Source organism: Rhinolophus ferrumequinum, chromosome 11, assembly GCF_004115265.2.
Source record: "Rhinolophus ferrumequinum isolate MPI-CBG mRhiFer1 chromosome 11, mRhiFer1_v1.p, whole genome shotgun sequence".
Taxonomy (NCBI): Eukaryota; Metazoa; Chordata; class Mammalia; order Chiroptera; family Rhinolophidae; genus Rhinolophus; species Rhinolophus ferrumequinum.
In genome coordinates, this window is record NC_046294.1 from 8,925,828 (window position 1) to 8,949,274 (window position 23,447).

At 55.1% G+C, this 23,447-nt stretch overlaps 1 protein-coding gene across 3 annotated transcripts; it reads right to left on the minus strand.

Moving 5' to 3' along the window:
- Nucleotides 1-62: 62 nt before the first annotated feature.
- INCENP (inner centromere protein) lies at nt 63-23,313 on the minus strand. 3 transcript variants are annotated; one of them, XM_033120389.1, is made up of 19 exons: nt 23,167-23,312; nt 20,143-20,293; nt 19,617-19,730; nt 17,956-18,743; nt 15,404-15,455; nt 14,489-14,546; nt 14,266-14,383; nt 13,099-13,150; nt 12,563-12,680; nt 12,358-12,492; nt 11,863-11,874; nt 7,342-7,451; nt 7,152-7,272; nt 6,640-6,762; nt 5,840-6,039; nt 4,071-4,149; nt 3,766-3,873; nt 2,430-2,580; nt 63-599 (listed from the first exon to the last, which is right to left on the minus strand). In XM_033120389.1, the coding sequence occupies exons 2-19, from the start codon at nt 20,280-20,282 to the stop codon at nt 385-387; spliced, it is 2,694 nt and encodes an 897-aa protein (XP_032976280.1). In that variant the 5' UTR covers nt 20,283-20,293; nt 23,167-23,312; the 3' UTR covers nt 63-384. The 3 variants fall into 3 exon arrangements, with proteins under 3 accessions (XP_032976280.1, XP_032976281.1, XP_032976282.1); XM_033120390.1 differs by having other exon boundaries at nt 385-599; nt 23,274-23,313; XM_033120391.1 differs by lacking the exon at nt 11,863-11,874 and having other exon boundaries at nt 385-599.
- Between the last annotated feature and the right edge of the window lie 134 nt (nt 23,314-23,447).

The window sequence follows — 23,447 nt, forward strand, 5'->3', positions numbered from 1 at the left end:
TACCGGGCCAGGGTCCAGGGCATTCTGCTGAGGCCCCAGTCTTCACGATACCCACAGCAGACTTAAAGGAATAGACTTTATTAATCTAGCTCTCAAACACCAGTGGCTAAAATTCGTCTGAATTATATCCATCTATTTACAGAGTGCTACCTGCGGGCCAAGCGAGGCTGGGCCTGGCACTTCCCCAAACACCCACCAAGCGCAGCCTCCAAACAGGCCTGGGCCACTTTCCATCTGCAGCACACAGAGAACGTTTATATACACGTGACCAAACCCTCAGTGACAGAATACCAGGCAGGAGGGCACCAGATCAACAGAGAGGTGGACAGACAGGCAGACAGAGAGACCGGGGCTGAGACTGCCAACAAGGCCCGCGGGCCTGCCTCAGTACTTCTTCAGGCTGTAGGCCAGGCTGCCGGCAACCCTGCTGCCCTGTAGGGGCGGCGAGTTCCAGACGGCAGAGCTGGTGCGCTTGTGGTAGCGAGGCTTGCTCTTCTTGAAGATGTCCTCCAAGTCCAGTTGGAGAATGGTTCCAAAGAGCTCGGGGAGGTTCGGGGGGTGGTAGTACTGATGGATGATGGCCTGGCTGAGCTGGGTGCCTGCAGGATGCAGAGGGCCGCGTCACTGCCGGGGACTCCCCATGAGCCTCCTCTTGCTCCTGCCCCACCTAGAGAGCCCTTGCCACCCTCTTCATGCCAGCATGCCCCACGTCCTGCCGTATCAGTTCCTCTGAACCCCCATCTTCCTCCTGTAGGGAGCCGGCCCACAGGCAGATGAGCTGGCCGGCAGTCAAGGTCTCCCAGCTCCCTGGGCCGCTGTGTACATGACAGCAGGCCTGCAGGGCCTGCCAGATGCTTTCTCCCACGGAACGCTCTTCGTTTGCTGGACCTATATAACCTTGCTGCTTCTCTGCCTGCGGATGGATCACTAACCCTCCGGCTGGCCGCCACCGGAGACTCTCCCCAGTCAGTAAGTCTCAATAAACCTGCCTCGCTCTCAGCCAGCTGGTGTATTCTTTGGGATGGCAGCTTCTCGGGCACAAATCTTGGAACAACTCGGACTCAGTCCGAACCTCACCCCATCACCAGACCCTGGTAGTGTTCTCATCACTTGTTCCCCCTGCCATCCTCTTAGCCTAACACGGGTCCTCAGGAGCTCCCAGGGGCCAGGCCCTGGGCTGGGCCCTCACTGCCTGACCTCATTATCCCCACGTCTACCTGGGAGCCAGGCCTTTTATCCCCCCATTTTATAATGGCGAGGTCTGCCCAAGGCACGCAGCTAGTAACTGGCAGAGCCGAGGTTTGGAGACAGGTCTAGCTCCAGAACTTAAGCGTATGACGCCATCCTTGACTGCCTGGGTCGGCTATTCATCTCATCAGCCCAGAGGCCCCGAGGTGGAGGGTGCAGACTGAGGCTGTGGGTGGCACACAGCCATGCCACCACGGCTGAGGGGGACACGGGAGGATCAGAAGTTGGGATGTGTGCCCAGCTTGCTCTGCCTTCCGTATACCAACTCACTTCATCCTCAGTAACCCTTACTTAGCACGCCCATTTCACAGATGAGAAAACCGAGAGCTTAAGTAAGCTGCTGAAGATCAACTATGATTAGGTGGCTTTGCTGATCACCTAGCACCCTGGCCACACTGACTCCTGCATGCCACCACCTCCCAAATGACTTGATGCTGGTAGTTAAGGAGGCTAAATCAGATTCTGGTCACTGCGGGGTTCAAATGAGGTGACACGCACAAGAGCAAGTGGCCTTCTATAGAGTGCTGACCCCAGGGGAGTGAGACTGCTCCCCACTCTGACCCCCAGCCCTACAAACTATAAAGCACCCACTGTGTACACGGCCCCACTGTACTGCTGGCAGGCGTTGCACCTAGGCCTCAGGCCACACAGGCACGCTCGCCCACACTCCTGTTTCAATGCTGGGGCCCAGAGTTGGGCTCTGTAAACTCCAGGGTCAAATCCTGCTCAAGTGCCCTGCCCCCGCCCCAGCTGGCTGGAATCCCCAGCCTGAGCTCTTCCTGCACTGCCTAACCCCGCTACTACCCTCAGCTCTATTCCTGCCCCAGGCTGCTGATTTGGGTCCAAGTGTCACCTGGCCTGCTGGGCAGACTCCATGGAGGGGCATAGCACCCGCATCAGAACCCCCAGCACCATGGTGCCCAGAGCCAGCCGCAACTGAAGATATTTGTGGAGAACAAAGGTGCCCCACATCACAGATGTGGTCCAAAGATGGGCGCACTGGCTACCCTTCCCTGGGCACATCCCAAGGCCCGACGCAGGCCCATCAGGCCATCGTGTCAAGCTGCCAACTCACGGGCACAACAGCCTGCCGACACCTGCATCCGCCGAGCCACCCCCTCCAGGGCCCAAGAAAGCACACGTGAGGACCCAGGTCTCCAGAGAGCCCCGGCCCTGCTCACCTCTGGCCCAGGAAGGGATCGGCTTCCGGGGATGGGCCTCGTCATCCGTGGAGTCATCGCTATTCAGATCCATCCCATAGTTATCCGGGTTAATCCTGGGGGGCGCCCTGTGCCCTTGCGGAGTCATCTGATATGAGGTACAAGCTGGAGACTGGAAAAGACAGACAAGGCCGTCAGCCTCCACCTCGCCCCACTCCTGTGCCTCCTGCCACCCACGAGTGCTGGGGCTCTGGCCACGGCCTCATCTCACTCAAAAGGCTCAGGGTCGCTTTTTAATTTAAAAAAGTCACACCACATACACAGCTCTGTATCTTTCTTTTTCATGTTAAAGTTAAGTTGCAAATGTACGTCCAGGTCAGTGTGTCTGCCGTGAACAGCTCCTGGGACTCCACTGTCATTTAAACATCTGTATAGGTGAACGTTCAACTAACGTCCAACTTTCCTAATGCTACACTCTAAACCCTTCCTCACAGCACATTTTGTTTATAAGACATTAAATTGAAGTAGCCTAAACGCTCGTCCATAGGCACTGGTTAAAGAAATTCTGGCAACTGACTAGTTAACAGCCGTCAAAAATAAGAGATTTATAAGTGTTGAAATAGACAAAGGTCTACAATATACTAAATGAAAGAAAACAAGGGAAGAAAAAAAAAATCAAGCTGCCAAACTGTATCTATCATGGAGTAAGTGTTTGTGTCCCCCGTCCCAAATGTGGAGTCATCTAGTGGGGGGTGGAGCCTTTGGGAGGCGATTAGGTCATGAATGGGATGAGTGCCCTGAGAAAAGAGACCCCAAAGAGCTCCCGCTCCCCTTCCACCATGTAAGGACACAGCGAGGCCCAGTCATCCGTGAACCAAGGAAGAGGACTCCCAATAGACACAGAATCTGCTGGCGCCTTGACCTCGGACTTCCCAGGCTCAAATAAATACTTGTTGTTGAAGCCACCCAGCCTATGGTAGTTTGTTCCAGCAGCCGGAACAGACTAGGGCAGTTCGTATACTCTGTGTTCATTCAAAACTCTGCGTATGTCTGTGTCAAGGTGTACAAAATGTTTATATGTGTGAAAATATAGAAAGACATACATCAGACTTAGAGTTTTCATCTGAGGGTACCTTTCTTTTACTTTATACTGTCATAAAGTTTTGTTTCTTTTTTTTTTTAACAACAAATTCCATTTTTAGATAAGAAAGAATCTATGTTATCAAAAATAGGAAAAACTACTGGGCCAACTGTCTCCTTTCTTTCTCATGGTTCTAATAAATTATCTGTGCCTCCAGCTGCTAGGAAGAGAATAGTCAGGGCTGGGGGCCCTCTGTGCTCCGGTGCCCCAGCTCACCTGCACGTCCACGGTCACGTTCAGGGCTTTGCTGGCCACTGCAGCCTCCTTAGCTTTCTTCTTTTCCTCCTGCAGCTGCTGCTGCTCAGCCAGGCGCTGCTGCTCTTCCTGGGACCAGCAGCCAGCCGTGTGTTAAGACACTGGGTGTATGTACTTCCCCTGCCCCCATGCCAACCCCACGACGCCAGGCAGCCAAGGCAGCTCCTGCCCCAGAAGCCACTGCTCAGGCCTCCCCAGCCCACAACTCAGCGCCGACAGCTCAGCGCTGATCCCATGCGAGTTCCACATGCCCGGCTCCCGTGTACCTTTTTCTTCTTCTCCTCCAATTCCCTCTGCAGCTTCTCCTTCTGGAGCCGCAGGGCTTTCTCCCTCTCCTGCAGCTCCCTGAGGATCGAGCAAAAGCCTGTCAGGGCAGGAAGCCGAGCCCTGGCCCTGTTTCCATCCCTGACACAGAAGCCAGGCCCATCAGCACTCACTGTAGAGGACGCAACGGCAGACTGGGCACACCGACTAAGAGCCAACAGCCATGCCTGCACCCACAGGGCTAGTCAAGTGCACACTGAGGGTGCAGGTGGCGCTCAGCTTTGGAGTCCATCACATCTGGCCCCCGCGCTTGCACACAACCGAGGTCTCAGCCTCAGTGTCATCTGCTGTACAGTGGGGTTCATAACACCTTTCCTCCAGTCACGAGAATCAGATGAGATAATCCGGCCTGACCCACAGGGTCGACACTGGGCTCCAAGCCTGGCATGAAGCAGGGCTGGGCTGTTCGTGGGCCTTGGAGCCGCCTCCACGTACTAGCTTGTGACTCAAACAAGTCATTTAACCTCTCTGCACCTGTTTCCCCCTCCAGGAAGTAGAGCTACTGGTTCCTATGCCACAAGGGCCATCAAGTGACAATTAAACAATAAAAAGTGTATAGCTCGGTACCCACCAAAGCTGCCATTATGCCCATTATCACACCCTCACCCCTCGAAGACCCTGGCATTGCCCAGCCCACATGCAATTCTAAACCACATCAGCTGCTCAGCCACCCACCCTTTGTCCCCTTCCCAGATTCCTGTCTCTGACTCTGCCATAGGACCAGAGACACCTTTGCATCAATCAATCAGCACAGGGCGAGGGCACCAGTGCAGTCCAGTCCTCTGGCTGTGACTCCCCACGTCTCCATTGGGCCTGCAGCCACCCAAAGCTGGACACGGGAAAAGTGTTGCCTGGTGTTTCTGAGGAGGCAGATGGAGGCAGGAAAGACGCAGTTGCTAGGCCCGAGCTTGGGGTACACCCACCATGTACACACACATGGGCACGGTTCTCTGTGTCTACATGGCGATAAGCAAGCAGGTTTGTCTACGCTCACAGGCACAGATCCCACCTACCCTGGCCAACTGGGACGGTGGCTTGTCCTCCCCGGGATCCCCAGGGCCCCGTACAACCAAGCACAGGGAAGGCCCCGGATAAAGGCTTGTAGAACTAAATGTGGGATTCTTCCCTGCTTCTCAGACACCTCTGCCTCTGAGAGCTGGAAGACCTCAGGGCTCATCTGCCATGGTTCCCAAGGTGGGTGGTCGGGACATGGTGGGGGGGTGGGGGACCCTGAGTTCTCATCACACAGGGGAGGCACATTTATTGGGCAGGGGCCACGCATGCTGAAGGTCCTGCAACATACCACAAAGAAGCTGCCCAAATGCCCATGGGGGTCCTGCTGAGAAATACTGGCTCATCCCATCCCCCCTACTTCCATGTCAGCTGAGGACAAAATGAACCAAAGGCATCAGCACATCCAGCTGAAGGCAGAACCAAGGGCAAGCCCCAAGTGACCCTGCCTGTGACCCCTGCAAGCTCCCAGAGCCAACGCACTACATTCAGGTGCTCTGCCTGCTGTGAGCCTCTGGGTTTGGAGCCAAAAGAAGCCTGTCCCTCTTTTGCAAACCCCCAAGTGAAGATGGCGGCTGTTTCGAGGGGACGGCTTTCTCTCTCATCCACACACACACAGGTGGCAGGTGGTGTGACTGCAGGGTGCTTGCCTTGGCCCCGTGGGGCGGTGCCACCAGCCTGGCCCGAGGGGCTCCCTCACCTCTCAGCCTGGAGCCGCTCCTGCTCCCTCTTCCGTTCCTGCTCCCTCTTCCGCTCCTGCTCACGCTGCTCCGCCAGCTGCCGCTCCTGCTCGCGTTGTTCCGCCAGCCTCTTGGCCTCGGCCGCCTTCCGCAGCCTCTCCTGCTCCTCCTCCTCCTTCTTCTTCTGCAGCAGTTCTTGGTGCCGCCGCTCTTCCTCCTCCTGTGAATGGAGAGCAAGCTCAGGGGCTCAGGCCAGGCCTGGGCTGGAGAGACGTGAGAGAGGTCTGGGAAGGAGGGTGGGGAGGCAGGCTGGATGGCTGCTCCCTCCTGGAAGCCCAGGCTCCTGTCACATCAGAGAACGTCAGGGGCTGAGCCCAGGGTGACCCCAAGCAAGGCGCCACAGAATCTCCATCACCACCAGCCAGAAAAGGCATTTTGTGACCATTTCTTTTGCTGCTGCTGCAGGTTTAGTTAAGGGTACATCCTGGAGCCTATCACTAAAGCCCTCTGGCCTTGAGTGACCGATCCAGGGTCACACAGCTCATAAAGGGCAGAGCGAAGATTGCAAGCATGGCTCCAGAGTCCATGCGCTTAACCCTCAACGGCCACCTCTACAGAAAACGGGAAGCAGGTTCCTGTCACCATCTCTGTCTCCAAGGCACCTATCTGTTGAACCTCTTCAGGGCTTGAAGTCACAGACCCACCAGAATTAACCCAACAATGTGGGGTGTGCCCAGCATTCCTCAGGGGCTGAGGCAGAGCCCATCCCGCCCCACCTCCTCCCTGAGGCCCAGATCCCTCTGTCCACCTGCATTCGCACCTGTTGTAGCCACCTGAACCTCCGCGCCTCCTCCTCCTGCTTCCTGCGCACCTCCACCTCCTCCATCTTCTTGGCTGCTGCCTTTTTCTTGGCCTTCTCCTCAGCCAGTCGCTCCTCTTTGGCCTGCAGAGCCCACCCACAGGTGCCCATTGGAGAAGCCCTCCTCACTCACCCCTGCAGACTGGGGCGCAGGACTCTGTGACAGGCACCCCGTGCCCCTGCAGACCCAGCATGTTCCTCATAGCCCAGGGGAGGGGGCGCCTGGAAGCCAGGCCTGCCCGGGGGCATCGGCCCACCCACCCGCAAAGCGCTGTTGGTAGGTCCAGAGCAGAGACCTTCCGCCCTCGGCCTGGCTCAGAACCAACTCCGGGGCCCCTGTGACGGACAGCAGAGGGTGCCCGGGCGACAAACCCATAACTTCCCGAGGGGTCCACTCGTAACTCCTGGGTCCCCACGTCTGATCTGCTTGGGCCCCAGGAGGGGACAGGCCACCCAAAGCCCAACGCTCGTACCTTCTCAGTCTTCTCGTCGAGCTGAGCAAACTTCTGCTCGATCTGCTTCTTCTTCTCTTCCTTCATCTGCTGCACCCGTTCCCGGGCCAGCAGCACCTTGCGGAGGCGCTCCGCGCGCTTCCTGTGGGCATAGGGTGGTCAGGGGGGGCCACCGCGGTCAGGCCGGGGGGCCAGGGGCCGGGCCACTTACAGCTTCACCTCCTCCAGCCGCCGCCGCTTGTCCTCCTCCACCTTCTGCCTGCGGAGCTGCTCTGCCTCCTCCTTCCGCCGCAGGTTCTCCAGGCGCTGCCGCTCTTTCTCCTGGGGGTGCGAGGGCGTGAGCGAGGACAGCCCAGCGCTGGGCCAGGGACGCAGCTGGCCCCAGGCCCACAGCCACTACCAGGCGGGCAGCAGCATCAGGCTGCTTCTGAGGGCAGGGTCACCCTCACACACACCTCTGTCCCCAGCCAGATTGCGGTCTGGGGCTCCCATCTTTCCTCTGGGGGGACCCTAAGGCCTCCCGAGGGCCTGAGTCACAACTGAGCCCTGCCAAAACTCCGGTTCAAAGGAGGATGTATGCTCTGACAATGACTATGTAAAAGTGCATTTGAAAGGAGAATGAAGAATGAGATTGGGAATTTATTATTATTACGCTTTATAACTTTTATACTCTGTGTATGTTCTCTCTCATTCTCTCTCTGTTTCTTACGTATATCAGCTATTTCATAATAGTTGAAAAAAAATAAAAGAAAATATTGCCAAGTGCTAACAGAGGTTACTACAGACCGGCAAGATAGATTAGGGATGGCATTTTTTCCTTTATTTCCCAAACTTCCTGTGGATACAGCTACATGACAATTTTAAAAACAACTATTTAAAAGTACCAGTTGGTTGTTCAGCAGATGACACTGGGACACCCCCCGCCTCCCACAGGCGCAAGGCCATAGCAGTGGGCCACCAGCAGGACAGGCAGGGCTCCAAGCCCTCCCTAGCCAAGGACAAGGTGGGGTCTGTGTCCCTGAACAGTCAAGGGGTGAGAGTGGGGGCTGAGACCCGGACGAGAGCCCCCCACCCAGCACCCTACCTGGCTCCCATCAGATTCCTACTTCTGGGCTCAGCCACCCATAGGCTTCTTTCTCCCTGCACTATTTACTGTCCATTCTTCCCTGGCCTCTGACTTTGCAGATTTCCCACCTAGAAATCTGGCCCCAAAGTAATACAATCCTTAAAGGTAGAGAGGCGGGCTCCAGCTACGGGTAGAATAGAGCAGACATACTCCACTCTCTCTTTCCTACTGAACATGGCTTTAAAGCCTAACAGCCATATTTGAGGGCTCTGCAGAGGAAACAGCAGCAGGCAGATCGGGGAAGAGCAGCCTTTGAAGTATAACTGAACCAGCAGTGAGTTTGACATATTTTTTTCCTCCAGCCTAAACTCAGTGAGGCCTGAAACCCCAAAGGGATCACCAGGGTGCAGAGAGAACTCCAGGGAAAGCCCTCTAGTTCTGATTCAGGGAGTAGAAAGGGGACATCTAACGTTCAGAGGGTGCAGAAACCCTGTTTTTGTTTTTCTCTTCTCTCTCATGCCCCAGCCCACAAGCCATCGTGTGGCAACCAAGACACAGCAGTTATGGGAACCTGCACAATCAACACTTGAGGGCGGAGAAGCTTCCTCTACACTACGAAGCCGCGATCCCGAAGGGAGGGAAGACACTGTTGCTCTTTCCTTTCTGTCTTCCAGCCAGATGGCCCTGGATGCAGTCATGGAAGCACACAGCAGAGCAGGATAACTACAGTCCCAGCTTCCTGCCTGGAGCACAGAATGGGGAGCCCCAGAGAAGCAGAAAGGACTGGAGAGATGGAGAAAATGACACCATAAGGTTGTTTTTAAACTCCTGGCTCAGCCTCAAGCTGCAGAGGCATGGATCTAACCTTAACTATAACAGCAAAACCTGAGAATTTTAACTCACTGACCTGAGAATTTTAACTCACTGCTAGGTCCCAGACTGACCGCTGACTGGCTAACCGTGGGCAGATCCAAATAGCACTGCAGCAGCCACTATGAAAAACAGTATGGAGGTCCCTCCAAAATTTAAAGAGACCTACCATATGACCCAGCAATTCCACTTCTGGGTAGTTATCCAAAGAAAATGAAAACACTAACTCGAACAGATGTCTGCACTCTCATGTCCATTGCAGCATTACTTACAATAGCCGAGATAGGGAAACAACCTAAGTGTCCATCAGGAGATGAATGGATAAAGAAAATGTGGTCTATATGTTCAATGGAATGTTACTCAGTTATAAGAAAGAATTAAAACCTTGCTATTTGAGGCAACATGGATAAACCTTGAGGGCACTACGGTAAGCGAAATAAGTCAGACCAAGAAAAGACAAATGAAGGAAAACTAGAGAATTTACTGCGAGTGGACCTGTTCTCAAAGAATAGTTAAAGGACACTCTCCAGACAAAAGAGAAATGATACCAGAGGGACACGTGAAACATCAAGAATGAAGGAAGAACAATAGAAATAATAAATATCTGGGTAAATATCAAGAGACTATTCTTTTCCTCTTGAGTTCTTTAAAACATTTGACAGTTGAAAGCAAAGTTCTAACACTGTCTGAGGGTTATTCAACGTGTGGAGATCTAATATGTAAGACAAGGAAAGCATACAGTGGAGAGAGCAGTAGGATTTCTAATTCCAAATGAACTGATAAGATAATTGATTCTAAAGTGATTGTGAAAGTTCAGTACGTAATGCCTATAGCAACCGGTAAAAAAACCTGCAAAATGACAGCAAAATCACAGAAGACAAATTAAAATGGAATACTAAAACAGGTTCAAATGAACATTTACAAAGTATAGAGTTTACTATATAATTTTTAACAAATTTTACTGTATAATTTTTTTTCTTTTTCTTTTTTCTTTTTTTTTAACAAAAGGGTGGGTTTTTTTTTAAAGAAGGAGAGGGAAGCAGAGAGACGACCCTGAGCCATAGAAGTTGCGCTGGGCACAGGAAGGGCCTGGAGGATGACGCTGGCCTTAGGGAGGCCCCCACAGGCAGGGAGTGGGTGGCCTTCGGCCAGCTCTTGCTCTCCAACTGCCCAGACCCAGGGAAGACCAACAAGAGGCCAGACCTCCATCCTACTTCCCTCACCACACCACCCTCTCCTCCTGCCCTGAGAGCCAACCAGACTCCTGCTTTCAACAGGGCTTGGCAAAACGGGTTTTTGTCCCGAAACTTGAGTGCTAACATTTCCCAACGTGGGTCAGAGAACTTATCCTCTTGTATTATGAATTGTACAGAGAGCTGTTTGTGTCACAGAATCCACGTTTCCTCTATGCCCCAACCCTTGAAGGTGGGCTGGGTTGTCCCTGTTCCCCAGAGGCCACATCAAAGCCAAAGCAGAAGGTGGGAGGAACCCAAAATTTTGTGAGGACCCTTCTGCATCCAGGGGCTTCAGCTGAGCAGTCTCCCTTCATGCCAGGCCCCATGCTGGGTACTCGGGGTCTGGTTCATCCAATCTCTATGAAAGGACATCTGGTCTCATTTTGTAACCAAGGAAACTTAGGCCCAAAGGTTAAAAAAATGGTCCAAGGCCCCAAGCCCCCTGTTCTAGGCTCCCTGGTCTCCTAACTGAGGACTGTCCTACCCCTACCAGATGCCTGGGCAGGACCTGGGCTCCCCAAAGCAGGAAAAGGCAGCTTCTCAGTCATCCCCATAAGCCCCGCAAGGCTCTGATCAGCCTGGGTGGGGCATAGTAGTGCCCTGTAGGAGGAACAAGTCTGTGGGCCCAAGTGCCTAGCAGGGGTCTGGCACAAGAACAGGCCCATAAGGCCACAGAGCCCGCCGGCTGGCATATGGGAAGGCAAGTCGTCACCTTGGCCACCCAAAGGGGACCAGCCTCCTGGCAGGAGAGGCAAGTTCAGGCCCCACATGTCCAGTCGCTGGGAAGCCCCCTGACCTGCCAAGCCCCACCGCAGTGCTGCTGAGGCCCCCAGGTCCTTGGTGAAAGCAGAAGCCCTCCTAGCAGGAGGCCCTTCAAAGCACCAGTGGGAACTAAAGGAACGAAGGAGCTGCAGCCTTGCACCTCGGAAGACCCCCGGGAGCCAAGACTGCGGGCCCAGCAGGTCCCAGCTCTCTGTGTCTCCTTGCTCACAGCAGGTGGCCCAGCTCAGCTCTGAGGTGACTGAGAAGAGAACAGCTTCTGTGGCCTTCTTTCCAGAGGCCACTGCTAACGATTGGTTCCATCGTCACCCGCAACCGGCCTTCAACCACCCATTGCTCTGCCCCCCCCAAGTCGGTAGCTCAGGTGTGTGACCCAATAAATCTCCGTGGCTCTGTGATTTGTCTGTTCTCTTCGCAGCCTCAGACTCTGAGGGGATGCCCAGTGCTGGGGGGCGGGAGGGAGGCGGCTCTGACACACTTCAAGCTGTGGTCCTGGGGGACAGCCACAGGTCACCCGCTCTGCTTCTTCCTGCCTCAGGGAGGCTCCAGGACTCCTCCTCCTGGTAGCAGAGTCAAAGGCACACCGGCCAGGGCGTCCTGGCTCCAAAACCGCGGGCGCCTCCAGCCCGCCCCCCCCAGCACCTGTGCTTCACCTCCCACCTAACACTCCCGCTTAGGACGTTAGTGCTTCTACGGATGCTGTCAGTTTACAAGGACAGGGCTACAGCAGCTAAGTGCTAGGCGGAGCTAGGTTACAAGGACAGGAAAAGGCTTTACTTACAACGAAGCTGCACTGTAGAGGAGACAAGGAAAAAGCCGCGGGTTAATGCCAGGCCAGGGGAAGTCCTGAAGCCAGCCAGCCTCCTAGCCATGCCAGCAACACCACCACCTCCTCTCGTCTCACCCAGCCCTCGTCCCCAACAAGTGAAAGCATCCCCATGTGTCCCTCACCCTAACCACTCAAGCCACTGGGGGTGTGGGATGGACGGACAGGATGGGAAATTTCCAAATTCCCAGCCCAGCGCCCAAGACCCAGGGGTCACCCTGAGCTGGCCAAGCATCTAGGCCACAGCAGAGAGCCCAAGAGGTCAGGACAGTGCCCAGATATCGAGGCAGCCCATGGCCCGAGAGGCTTGAGCTGGCCCTTGACCAGCGCCAGGTCACACCTGCCTTGGCCTAGACCCATGCTGCTCCCAGCGACCTCAGGGACAACCTGGAGCCTCCAGCCACACGGCCCGGCTCTAGCAAAGCTCGGCCTGGGACACGGCTCCCTCACCTTGGGATCCATGCGCAGGGGAGTGTTGCGCTTAATGAAGGATTTCATGACGCTGCTGTGGGAGCCTGAGGTCGGGGTCATGAGCATCTGGTTCCTCTGCACGGTGTGCAGGAAGGTCCGGAGGGGCCGCACCACCTGCAGACGGGCCAGGGTCAGGACTCATGGGCGGGGCAGGGGCACCAAGGGAGGGCACATGCCCACTCACCTTGCTGGCTGGACAGGGAGGGGACGGGGTCTTGCTCCTGGGGGGCTGCAGGTCCTCGTCCTCCGGCTGCAACTCTTCATCCAGCTCACTCACAGCCTGCTTGTAGCTGCGCTTCCTCCTGCGGGGGTGGGGGGGTAGCAGCATCACAGGCCTGATGCTGGGGACCCCTCCAGAGCCCCAGCCACACCCCATAAAAGGTCGCCTCTATGAACAAAACAGGGCCCAGCCCATAGGGCTCTAGACAGCAGAGGTGGGGTCTCCCTGACCAGAGGGAGGGAAGTGACCAGTCCAAGGTCACATGACTAAGAGGACACAGAAGGATGGGGTCTTGGATCCAGTCGCTCACTCCCGGGCCAGGCTCATCCCAGGTAGCACGAAGCTACCTCCTTCGTTAAGTCAGAGCACCAGGCCCCACCCCTGAAGAGGAAACAGAGGCCCCTGACCTCATGCCCACTCACCCCAAGCAAGCACGTGTGGTTCATGCCCTTCTGGGCCCCTTGAAATAATGGCCTGCACATCCCTTCCCAAATACAAACCTAACACTTTGGGGTGGCTCCTTGGGGCCATCTGCTTGGTCGGTCTTGATCTCTGCGAAGAGAGCAATTTCAGTGAGGCTGCAGGGACAGCATGGAGGGGTCAGGGGAAGGTGTCCACCGGCAGCAGCCCCAGCAAGGGCAAGGCTCTCTTCCTGGCAGACCCCAGGGTGGCCAGTGGCAGGAGCACCAGCCTTAGCACCGACTGGCCTTGACAGAGCCCAGCGTGCTACCCCCAGCCCATACACCCCTCACCCCCCTGCCTGGCCTGTGACAGGAACAGCAGGACATCCCGGGGTGGACCCAAACACCTCTAACAGAGAGCTGGGGCTCTCTTTCAGGAGCAGAAACCTAGGGACGCTGCAAGCTCTAACAGGCCCCTTAATGGGCTTCAAAAGCCCACGCCTCCTGGTCCTTTCAGCTGGAGCTGGAGTGAAGGGAAGAGGGCAGCGCTCCTCTGCAGGGTCCACCTCGGGGCGTGGGGAAAGCATATTTTGTTCCACTGCCAGGAGAAAGCACTGATCTCTCCCCTGCCACTCTTTGACACTCTTTATTCCAAAGTGTCCTTGCAGCCCCCCTGGGGGCTATGAGGTTCGCATGGCCGTTGTCCCTAAGCCGGGGTTACTGGGGAAGCCATGTTCAAGACCTCACAGCTACAGTGCTCTTCCCACCAGGGAGATGTGAGCCGGACCCGAGGCACCTCCGGCAGCCTGGGGATGCCAGAGCCCAGAGCCCACAGCTTTCCCGATCTCTGTGGACGGGACACCCACAAAGGTGAGAAGTAAGCCAGCGCCAGAGATAAAACAAGAGGCCAGGCGTCCAGCCCCCAGCACATAGCTCTTCCTGCTGCCTCCTGGAATGGGGCTCAAGGCCTTTACCTGGCACATTCACGTTAATGCCCCAATTCGGGCCTTTCCTTCTCACCTTCCTCTGCTTCCTGCACCACCCGCCATGGCCACTCCCACGGCACTGCAGCAGCTCCAGCCAAACAAAAGGTGGCAGATGAAACCTACGGACTCAGAAGAGATCTCCACACACCTGGGTCTCATTTATAGTCAGCCTATCAGCCCAGAAAATGGAGCTTCCCTCTGCCTCAACGAAAGTCAGGCCGAGGCCACCAAGGCCCACATGGCCCTAGGTATCTGCATGAAGCAGGCCAGGAAGACTCACCCTGTTGCCTTTCCGAGGGAGTTTCCTGGCCACTAGCCTCAGGCCGCGGGCCGGGCGTGCTAACGGCAATCTTGGTGGCACTGTGGGGCCACAAGGTACTCCCGTCGTTCTTGGGGACCTGGGGGAAGAACCAAGGCTTTAGGGGTCTGCACCTGGGACTCACAGGGGAGCGCACAAGTCCCGAAGCCCTGAAGCCCTTCCTTCCCTGGTCTGCCAACCTTACCTCCGGCTCAGGTGCCTCCACAAGCTCAGCGTCCTCACTGGGCTCCTTCTGCTTGGGGCTGAAAGCAGAGCAGGAGACACTGTGGGACCCACCCAGCTCAAATCATCCCCACAGGAGCCCCTCCCCTAACCCCTGGAGTAGAGCTCCAGGAGGGGTCCATGTCAGATGCCCTGGCCTGGGGTACCAACCCACAACCCAGACAGGACGGGAGGACAGCAGCCAGAACCAGTGGCTCCCTGGAGTGTCTGCTGCCTGAGCTATCAGCTTCTGAATCTGGTTTCCTCTCACCCCCATCAGGGCCTGATTTGGGATGTGAGCTCTTTTCAGCTCTGCCTCAACCCCTGGGGCCTGGATGAGCCATGTCTCATTTGAGGCCTACACTGTGGGGCTAGCAAAGCCAGCAGCTCTGTCTCCCCATCCCAAGCGCCGATGCTCTGCTCCAAAACAAAGGTGTGGGCCTAGTTTTAGTGATGGCAGGATGTGGCCTCTAAGACAAAGACTGCTGGCCCCAAACAGTGCTAGGGTGTAATCCTGAAGCGGGGAGCACCCTCAGGTCCCATTCTACCCACCCCAATTTGAATATCGCTCTTCACAGCTGCAGTAGCTCATCCATAGACCTTTGGATCTGATAACCTATGGAGCCCACGTCACATGATAAGGCTTGGAGGGGTCAAGGCCAGGCCAGGGCTGACAAGTGATACTGACAAATGATGACCTGACACCCATTTCGATCACTACCTGGTTAGACTGGGCCAGGGAGCAGGGCAGCAGTAGTGGGTAGCCCATGAGCAATCCCTAGGAGAAGGGAAGGCTCGGGCATAGGAAATGCTTCCGTCCTGGGGCAACCCAGGAAAACCTGGCCCCAGTGTGCCATCCACCCCTGGGAAGGTCCCCAAGCCCTAGAATTGAACTCACCTGACTTTCTGGGGCACCTCAATATTCAGGAGCCTCTCCAGGTAACTGTGACCTGAGGGGAAAACAAAGGAACAAATGACCTTGGAAACCAACCAGGCACCACTCCAAGAGGTCCAGAGAACCAGGCTCTGGTGGAGGCAAGGCCACTCCTAGTCCACAGCAAGACCCTCTCCTTTTCAGAGACCCGTCCCTTCACCAGATAGACTCTCTCCATACTCATAAGATAGAAATGCCCAGTTTTACTTAAGAATGTCCATGATGGAGTAGAAACTAGTCACTTTATTAATTCTAAACTAAAGTACATATCTTTCTGAGATTCTGTGTGATACAACAGGAAGTACAGAAAACGCCCAAGTCTCTGTCTGCAAAGAGCACTTATGTGTGAGTTCCCAGCTAAACTAGCCGCTTTTCCCATGGAACACTGTTTTTAATTGAAGGGACAAATGACAAGCTGTGGGTATTTAAGGTTGGGTATTTGGCAGATATTTTCCTAAAAATGAACAAAGTGAGCCTGTCACTTAAAACAACTAACAGTATTTGTTGTCAAGAATAAAAAAATTGAGCCAAAAAAAAAAAAAAAGAAAGTGAAAAATATAATTTTGGAAACCAGTTATCCACTATGAGTTTCACAGCTTCCTAATACCTGAAGATTTTTCTGATGAGACTAGAATTATCTCCCTCCTCACCCTCTTCCTTCCACCTCAAGGTGGAGAGCCCTGGGCTTCGAGTCAGACAGGCTTAGGTGAAATGCAAATCAAATCTGAAGGCTGAGGGGGAGGAACAATCAGGATGGCTTCAGTGCTGCAGACTGGGAGATCAGAGCCAAAAAGCACAAAAGGGCCTCTAGAGTCTCTCCGCCCTCCTCCCTCTGGAGCGCTGGGCTCGCCCACCCCCTTCCCAGGATCAGAGTCAGGCCTGAGGAAATCTCCGAGGCAAGTCAGAATCGTCTCGGCCCTTCTGAGGACCCAAATATGGACAGTGTGCCAGACCGCAAGCCTGTACATGCCCGAGATTTCATGTGCCTGAGCCCCATGACCCAAAGCAAGCCCTTCCCCAGGTGGGAAAGAAACCTGCCTGACTGACCCCACCCCAGGGCTTTCCACCAGGCCTCCTCAGCAAGTGGCTGCTGGCTCAGAAAGGATGAAACGTGGGGCTCAAGCCCCAGCTTCCCAGTTTACAGGCTCAGTGACCTCCTTAAGCCTCAGTTTCTTCCTCTGTGAGGCGGAGAACTCCTAACAGGCTAACAGTGCGGCTGCAAGGACCAAATGAGATAACCTTGACTTTTATACGAGTAAATCTTAAAGTACCAAGAGATGTCAACTACAATTTTAATACACATTAATGTAAAACCCAGCCTGTCCTCCCCATCAATACCACTGCCCCTCCATCCTCTGGCTGGACCCCTCCTGGTAGCAGCCTCCTACCTGGTCTCCCTGCCTCCTTCCCACCCGGCCATTTTGCACAGTGCCAGGAACCTGCCCACAACTATCAAGGGACCACACCCTCCACATTAGCAGGATAAGCCCAAGCCCCCTGTGTGGTCCATGAGCCCCAGATACCCCATCACTTGCCATTTCATGCCTCACGGGCTTCCTACAAGCTGTTCCATCTGCCAGGGATACCTTTCCCCACATTTCTTCCACCTGGGGGGACCTCACTTCCTCCATGCAACCAGCCCTGACTCTTAAGAGTTGCCTGTCCTCCTCTGTGGCTCATAGCATCTGGTCCCACTGGGACAATGGTCCCCTGAGGTGGGATCCAATGATGACAAAAACAACGAACGTTACAGGGCCCTTCCTACATGGCATACACTGCTCCAAGTACCCTAAGTGGGTTAGCCAAAGAAAACCTCACAAACAACCCTTTGAGGCTGTTACTACCCCAGCTGACACGAGGAAATGAGGCCCAGGAAGAAGTTCCCGAAACCCGTGCAAGGTCACAGGAAAGATAAATGGCTGAGTGGGGACCCAAACCCAGTTATCTGTCCCTCCTGGAGTGAGCTGGCTGGGATGACTATTCATACCTCTTACCCTCATTATCTCCACACCAAACAGTTTCACTAACAGGAGCAGCACACAACCGTGATGAATCTAAGAAAGCCTGTGCAGGAGGAAAGGAGAACCCACTGGGCCTCAGCAAAAGGCCCAGGTTCAAGTCTCAGCATGGCTTAAGCCCAGGGACACCATGGTCATCCTCCCTGGACCTCAGTTTCCTCGTTTGTAAAACAAGAGGGATGGCTGAGATCTCTCTGCACCGATCAATACAGTAGCCACTAGCTAAGTGTGGCTATTTAAATCTAAATTAAGTAAAGCGTCGTAAAAGTAAAAATTTACTTCCTCAGTCCCACTAGCCACACTTCAAGGGTTCAATAGCCATGTGAGTAGCCAGCAGTTACCGTACAGAACAGCAGGCATGGAGCATTTACGTCATCACAGAAAGTGCTATACAGACAGCTTCTTGCTAGATTCGATGGTGCCCCAGAGCCCCTCCAGCCAAGTTGGTTACCAAGGACTGCCCACCGCAGCCCACCACTGCTGAGCCCCCAGACTCACAGATGATGCGGGCGGAGGGGGGCGGCTCTTTGGCGGCCTTCTTGTCAATCCTTCTGCTTGACCTGCGGACGGTGCTCTCCGGTTTGGCTGCCAGGGAATACTGGGACAGAGAGGCCTGGCGACCCGGGGAGGACGGGCCAATCAGGCTGCGCCGCACTGAGTGTGGGTCCCTACAGGAGCCCTTGGGCGTCAAGCAATTATCTGGCAGGATGGGAGCCAGCACCCGCTCCCGCCACGGGGAGGCTGGAGAGCCAGGTGAGTCCTGTGGGCCTGGGGAGGTCTGCGCAATCCTGAGCTTGGAGGCGGACCGGCCTGCTCCGACCCCTCGGCCCTTGGGGTCCTGGGGTGTAGCCATCAGGGAGCTCACAGTGACAGACTCCAGTCTCCCGGCCCCTGACTTCTTGGGTGTTGATTCCTTGTCTGAAATCGAGGTGCTCTGGGAGGCAGGGGCTGTGGCTGGAGTGGGCGCTGGGGACGGAGCCCGGGCAGACGTGAGCTCGCTGAGGTGCTGCTCGGCACTGCGGCGCTCGCCGACGCCGATCTCCACCACGGGCACCAGCTGGCACTGGGCGACGCTATTCTTGGGCTTCCTGCTCAGTGCTGTGGGAGACTCCGGGGTGGGCAAAGCAGCAGCCATGTTGGCTGCCACAGCTGCGGCTGCAGCCCGTGTCACCCGCCGCAGGACAGGGCCGTTCTCCCCTGTCGCTGTGGCCAGCTGCTCCGCCTTGTCCTTGCTGCGCATGTGCCGGGAGCTCAACTGGCTGCTCCGAGTCTTTCTGCGGGACAACCTGCCAAAGACAGCCGAGAAGCTGAGATGACGCTTCTCGCAGAGCAGGCACCCCAAAATTCAAGTAGAGGCACCAGTCTCCCCAGGAGCCATCAGCTCAGGAGACATATAAAGTGGAGCTTGGAGGCAGAAGACCAGAGTTCTAGTCCAGGCTCTGCCACCCCCAGCCATGAGACCCCGGGCAGCTTCTTTCTGAGCCTCAGTCTTCCTACCTGTAAATTGGGGATAATGCCAGTCCTTACAGAACGGCTGGAAAGATTAAAACCTCTCACTGACTGAGGTCACACTGTGCCAAGCACCCTGCTAGAGGCTTTACTCAGGTTCCTTAATCCACAAGACGGCCCTGAGAGGCAGGGACCATTTTCACTTTAGATTTAAGGAATCAGGCTCAGAGAGGCGGAAACTTACCAAAAGGACAAATAGCTACTAAGGGGCAAAGCCAGGGTGTACCTCCTGACCTCAGTGGCCAAAGCCATTCCAAGGGCATCATAACAAGCAGAGCACAGGGGGATGAGCAACAGACCCCCAGTCCACGACTCTGGTCACTCTCACCCAAGCAGAAGGTTGCATTTTCTTTCTTCTCCCACCTTCAGAAACCCTTCCTATCCTCCAAGGCCCAGATCAAACACCACTATCCCCTCCCCTCCCCACGACACACAGACGCGCTCTGGACTCCACGGTCTTGGGTCCCGCTTTGTTTCCCCCTGACATTTTGTCCCTCAACATGACCCACATGGTACCCAGCACCACTCCTGCAGGCTTCTGCTCCCAGTTAACACCTGGCAATCAAACTCTCCCGGTGAGCGCCCAGCCTCCAGAGCCCGCCTGCCAGCTGACCGTCCCCTGACTAGTGGCAGCCCCCAATCCCTCCAACCTTTTCCGGACTGGGTCTCTGTTTTCATCCTGAACATAAGAAATCCGTTTCTTCTTCTGTCGGTTCTTCTGAGAAGGCGTTTTGGGCATCAGCTCAGGCTCTCTGCTGAATTCTCTGTTTGGTACAAGGAGTATGATGTTCGTGGCTGCGTGGGAACCACTGGCCTCCTCCCCCACCCAACCCAGCCCCCACCCATTTCCTGGCAGTGACAGGTCCAGCTGGTGAGACTGCACCAAGAGAGCTCTCCAAGGGCCTGTGCAAGTCCCCTGCCAGGCACTCGGGACCTTCCTCCCAGAAATTTAGCAGGGGAACAAAGCTGCCAGGCAACCATGTGTGGCTCCATCCTCTGAGGCCGAACACTTCTCCTTCTTCTTCCCATTATACTACGTTGGGCCCCTAGCACACTGGGCACTCAGGAGAGACCCCTGGCAGCCTAGCTGTCTGACTTGCCTGTCAGGTGGGGAAGTAGACTGCTGTGTCCCCAAGGCCACAGCAGCCAGGGGCCCGCCAACGCCTCCACCCTCACCTGGTGAACATGCGCTCAGCCTCTTCCTCAATCTCCTCGAGCCACACTAAGTCCTTATTGTCCACATTGCAGATAAACTCCATGAGCTTCTGGTCACACAGCTCCAGCAGGTGAATGGGCCCAGGGGCTGATGTCCCCATGGTGGCTCTGTCTGGTGAGAGTAGAGATAAGAGGGACAAGGGCTCAGGGCTGGGGACTGGAACCTTCTCCAGGAGAAGAGCCTGCCACGCCATAGCACCCATCCCCTATCGCCACAAAACCCCCAGTGCCTGAATCAGGGCCAGCCCGGTCCATAGCCATTCCCCAGAGATGCAGAGTTCCAAGTACCAATCCATTAGCCTCATTTTTGCGAAAATAAGGGCCCATAAGAGAAGAATTCTACTCACACTCTTCAAACGTCTTCCCTCTACCCACTCACAGCACGCTGTCCCCGTAAGTCCACACCTCCCACCCAATTCTGGTATCAACCGTCCTCCTTACAAATGGCCTTTTCTGAGGCTCAAAATGACAAGGCATGGCCAACTGCCTTCCTTACTCTCCTGCTCTTACTCTCCCGTGGACTCTCCTCTTCCTCCCTGTGGGTAACCAAGGACTTACAACTACCCTGAGCTACATACAAGCTGACCCCAGGCCTCAGGCCAAAGAACATCGAATCCAACTGCCTCTTCAAGAGGCCAGTGAACGGAAGGGGTTCTGCGTTCCAAAGGAGTCAGTAAGAAAGTAGGGGAGACATGCTCCTGTCCGAGGGGACCCCACAATCCTCTCCCTTGAGCTGACACGCCCTAGAAATAGATGAGTAAATGTGAGGGGAACGGATAAGCAATGTCTTATTTTTAAGAAAACTCATCTATAAACATTGGGTAGGGGTAAATACAAAACGAGTTTTCTCTTAATGTCTGAAAAACATGCAGCTCAGGTATCCTCCTTAAGACCTGGTTATACTATCATCACCAAAGCCTCAGGCAAGGAAGAAGCGTTCCATTACAGCCACAGCAGGGTCGCGGTTAAGATTCCGACTGGGTGGATGAATGAAAGAACAAGTGAATGGCTGAAGGTCATAACTCATAATAAGACTGCACGTCTCGTGCCATGGCAATCACCTACCACCCCTTCTAAACCAAGAACCACACAAAGTTCAGCCTCCCACCAAAGACGGAAGCTCCTGGAAGGGCTAAGTCACCCCTTGACACCCGATAGAGCTTAACACCAGGCCAGGATGCAGTCTCCTGAGACTTCCTGGGGTCTGATTTCCAGGGTGCACCACTTTTGTTCCTTGAACGAGCGCTGCCCTGTCTGGAATCTTCTGTCTCCTATTTTGTACAGCTCGCTCCTCGTCACTTGGATCTCAGCAACTCAGGGAGGCCCTGACCACCCACCATGATCCCATTCATCCATTCCAATTCTCTGTACGGCACTTGGGTGTTTGCTTACTGCCTATCTCTGCCCCCTAAACATGTGCTCCCTGAGGAAGCCCTTGCCTGTCTTGCTTGTAGCTGCACAGTACCTGGCACGAAAGAAATACTGGTTGAATGAATTAATCCACCTATCAACTCTACACTAGAAATAAGCATCCTACAGGTACTCCCCCACCCCACCCCCACACACAGGGACACCAAATAAGCTCCTTCTACACAGGTTAGGGCACACCACACTCGTCCTGCTCCTAGATGCCAAGAGCAGCACTAACCACGGCAGGGCCCATGGGCAGGACTGCAGAGGCTTTGGACAGCGACAGCTCTGCAGCCAGCCACTCACTCATGGGCATGGCCTCTCTGCTGCCATTCCTCTGGCTCCCTCCAGCCCCTCTGCCCCAGAGCTCAGCCTTGGCAAAGTGCAGGACCCCAGTTTGAGGCCAAGAAAGAGACAACGGATTAAGGAAGCCAAAACCAAAACAAAGGTTCGAAGAGGAGCTACAGAAAGCAGTCGTGTGGGGTTTTATTAAGTATTTGTTCAAAACGGCAAAGTGAGTGAGAGCTTCTTTCGTCAAGTGCAAAAAAAAAAGTGTTTGGGCTTCTTCCACAGGGAAGATGACCTCAGCTTTAAAAGGGGTCCCCAAAGTTAGGACAAAGGTGACCCTGACAAAGGAGCAACCAGTGTACCAAGACTGAGGCCCATGTAAGAACCTGTGCACAAACCCCAAGCACCCAACATCCCACCAAGAGAGGAGGGAGCTCATCTGTCTCTCCCAATACTTCCCTCCCACCGTACATCAGACTAGAGGCCCCACTGCCGTTTTTTGCAACGCCTGTTCTTTTAAGGATGCAGGAAGTTGGGCACCTAACCTCTACCACACCCCAGTGTAGAATGGTCATAATAGCCGCTCCCCTTTACCGAGTCCTACTCCATGCCCAGGCCAGGCAACATTTAATTCTCACCACAACCTCAAGGATACCCATGTGCATATGAGGAAACTGAGGCAAAGAGACGGTAACTCAAAGTCAACCTGGGGCCGAGACTTAAACGGTCCTCTTAACCACAAGCTAAGCTGCCTACTCGATTTCAGCCTCAGAAAGGCCGGCGCCAAGTTTTGACTCTGGGCACCCCCCCAGAGAAGGCCACAGTGACTGAACAGAACTGAATGCTGACAGCGAACTGCTTGCGGAGTGACAGGATAAGGGGCAGCACTGGCCTCTGCAAATGGTCAGTTTAAAACGCTGCTCAGCTGGAGGGGGAGGTGTTGGGCGAGGGTTAACTGTACAGAAATGCCACTTGGCATAATTCCATCACACAACACGGTCGGTGTGCGCTTCCTGCGCGTCCAGGTCAACAAAGGGCCTTCTAGGTACAAAGGGGGTAGGCACCGGGAGGGGACGAGGTTATTCTCTCGGAACCTGGGGACCTAAGTGGAAGAGCATCTTAGGCTCCAGGGCCAAGGCTGTTCACCTCGACTCGTGGCAGTGGTGACCTGTCCATTCCCAGGCCGAAAGTGGGGTCGGGGGGTCGCGCCCACGGTCCGGGGTTGTCGAGAGGGGTAACAAATAGCTAACCATCCCCCACCCCCGCCGGCCGCCCGAGCGCACTCACTCGACTGCACCGCGTCTCCTAAGTGCTGCTCTGATCCAAGTCCGGCCGCCTCTCTAGCAGAACCCCCCACCCACCCAGATCCTCAGCTTCCGAACTCCGGGACTCACGGTTCCTGGGAAGCAATGGGGCCTCACAGCGCGGGCGAAACCTACGATTTTCAAAACTGAAGGCTTGACCAATCCCCGGCAAGTTTGTCTGGGCGGCTGCAAAACTCTAAGCCAATCAGGTAAAAAGAAGCTCTAGTCAGGCCCCCTATTGGCTGCTTGGATTGGCAGTCTGCG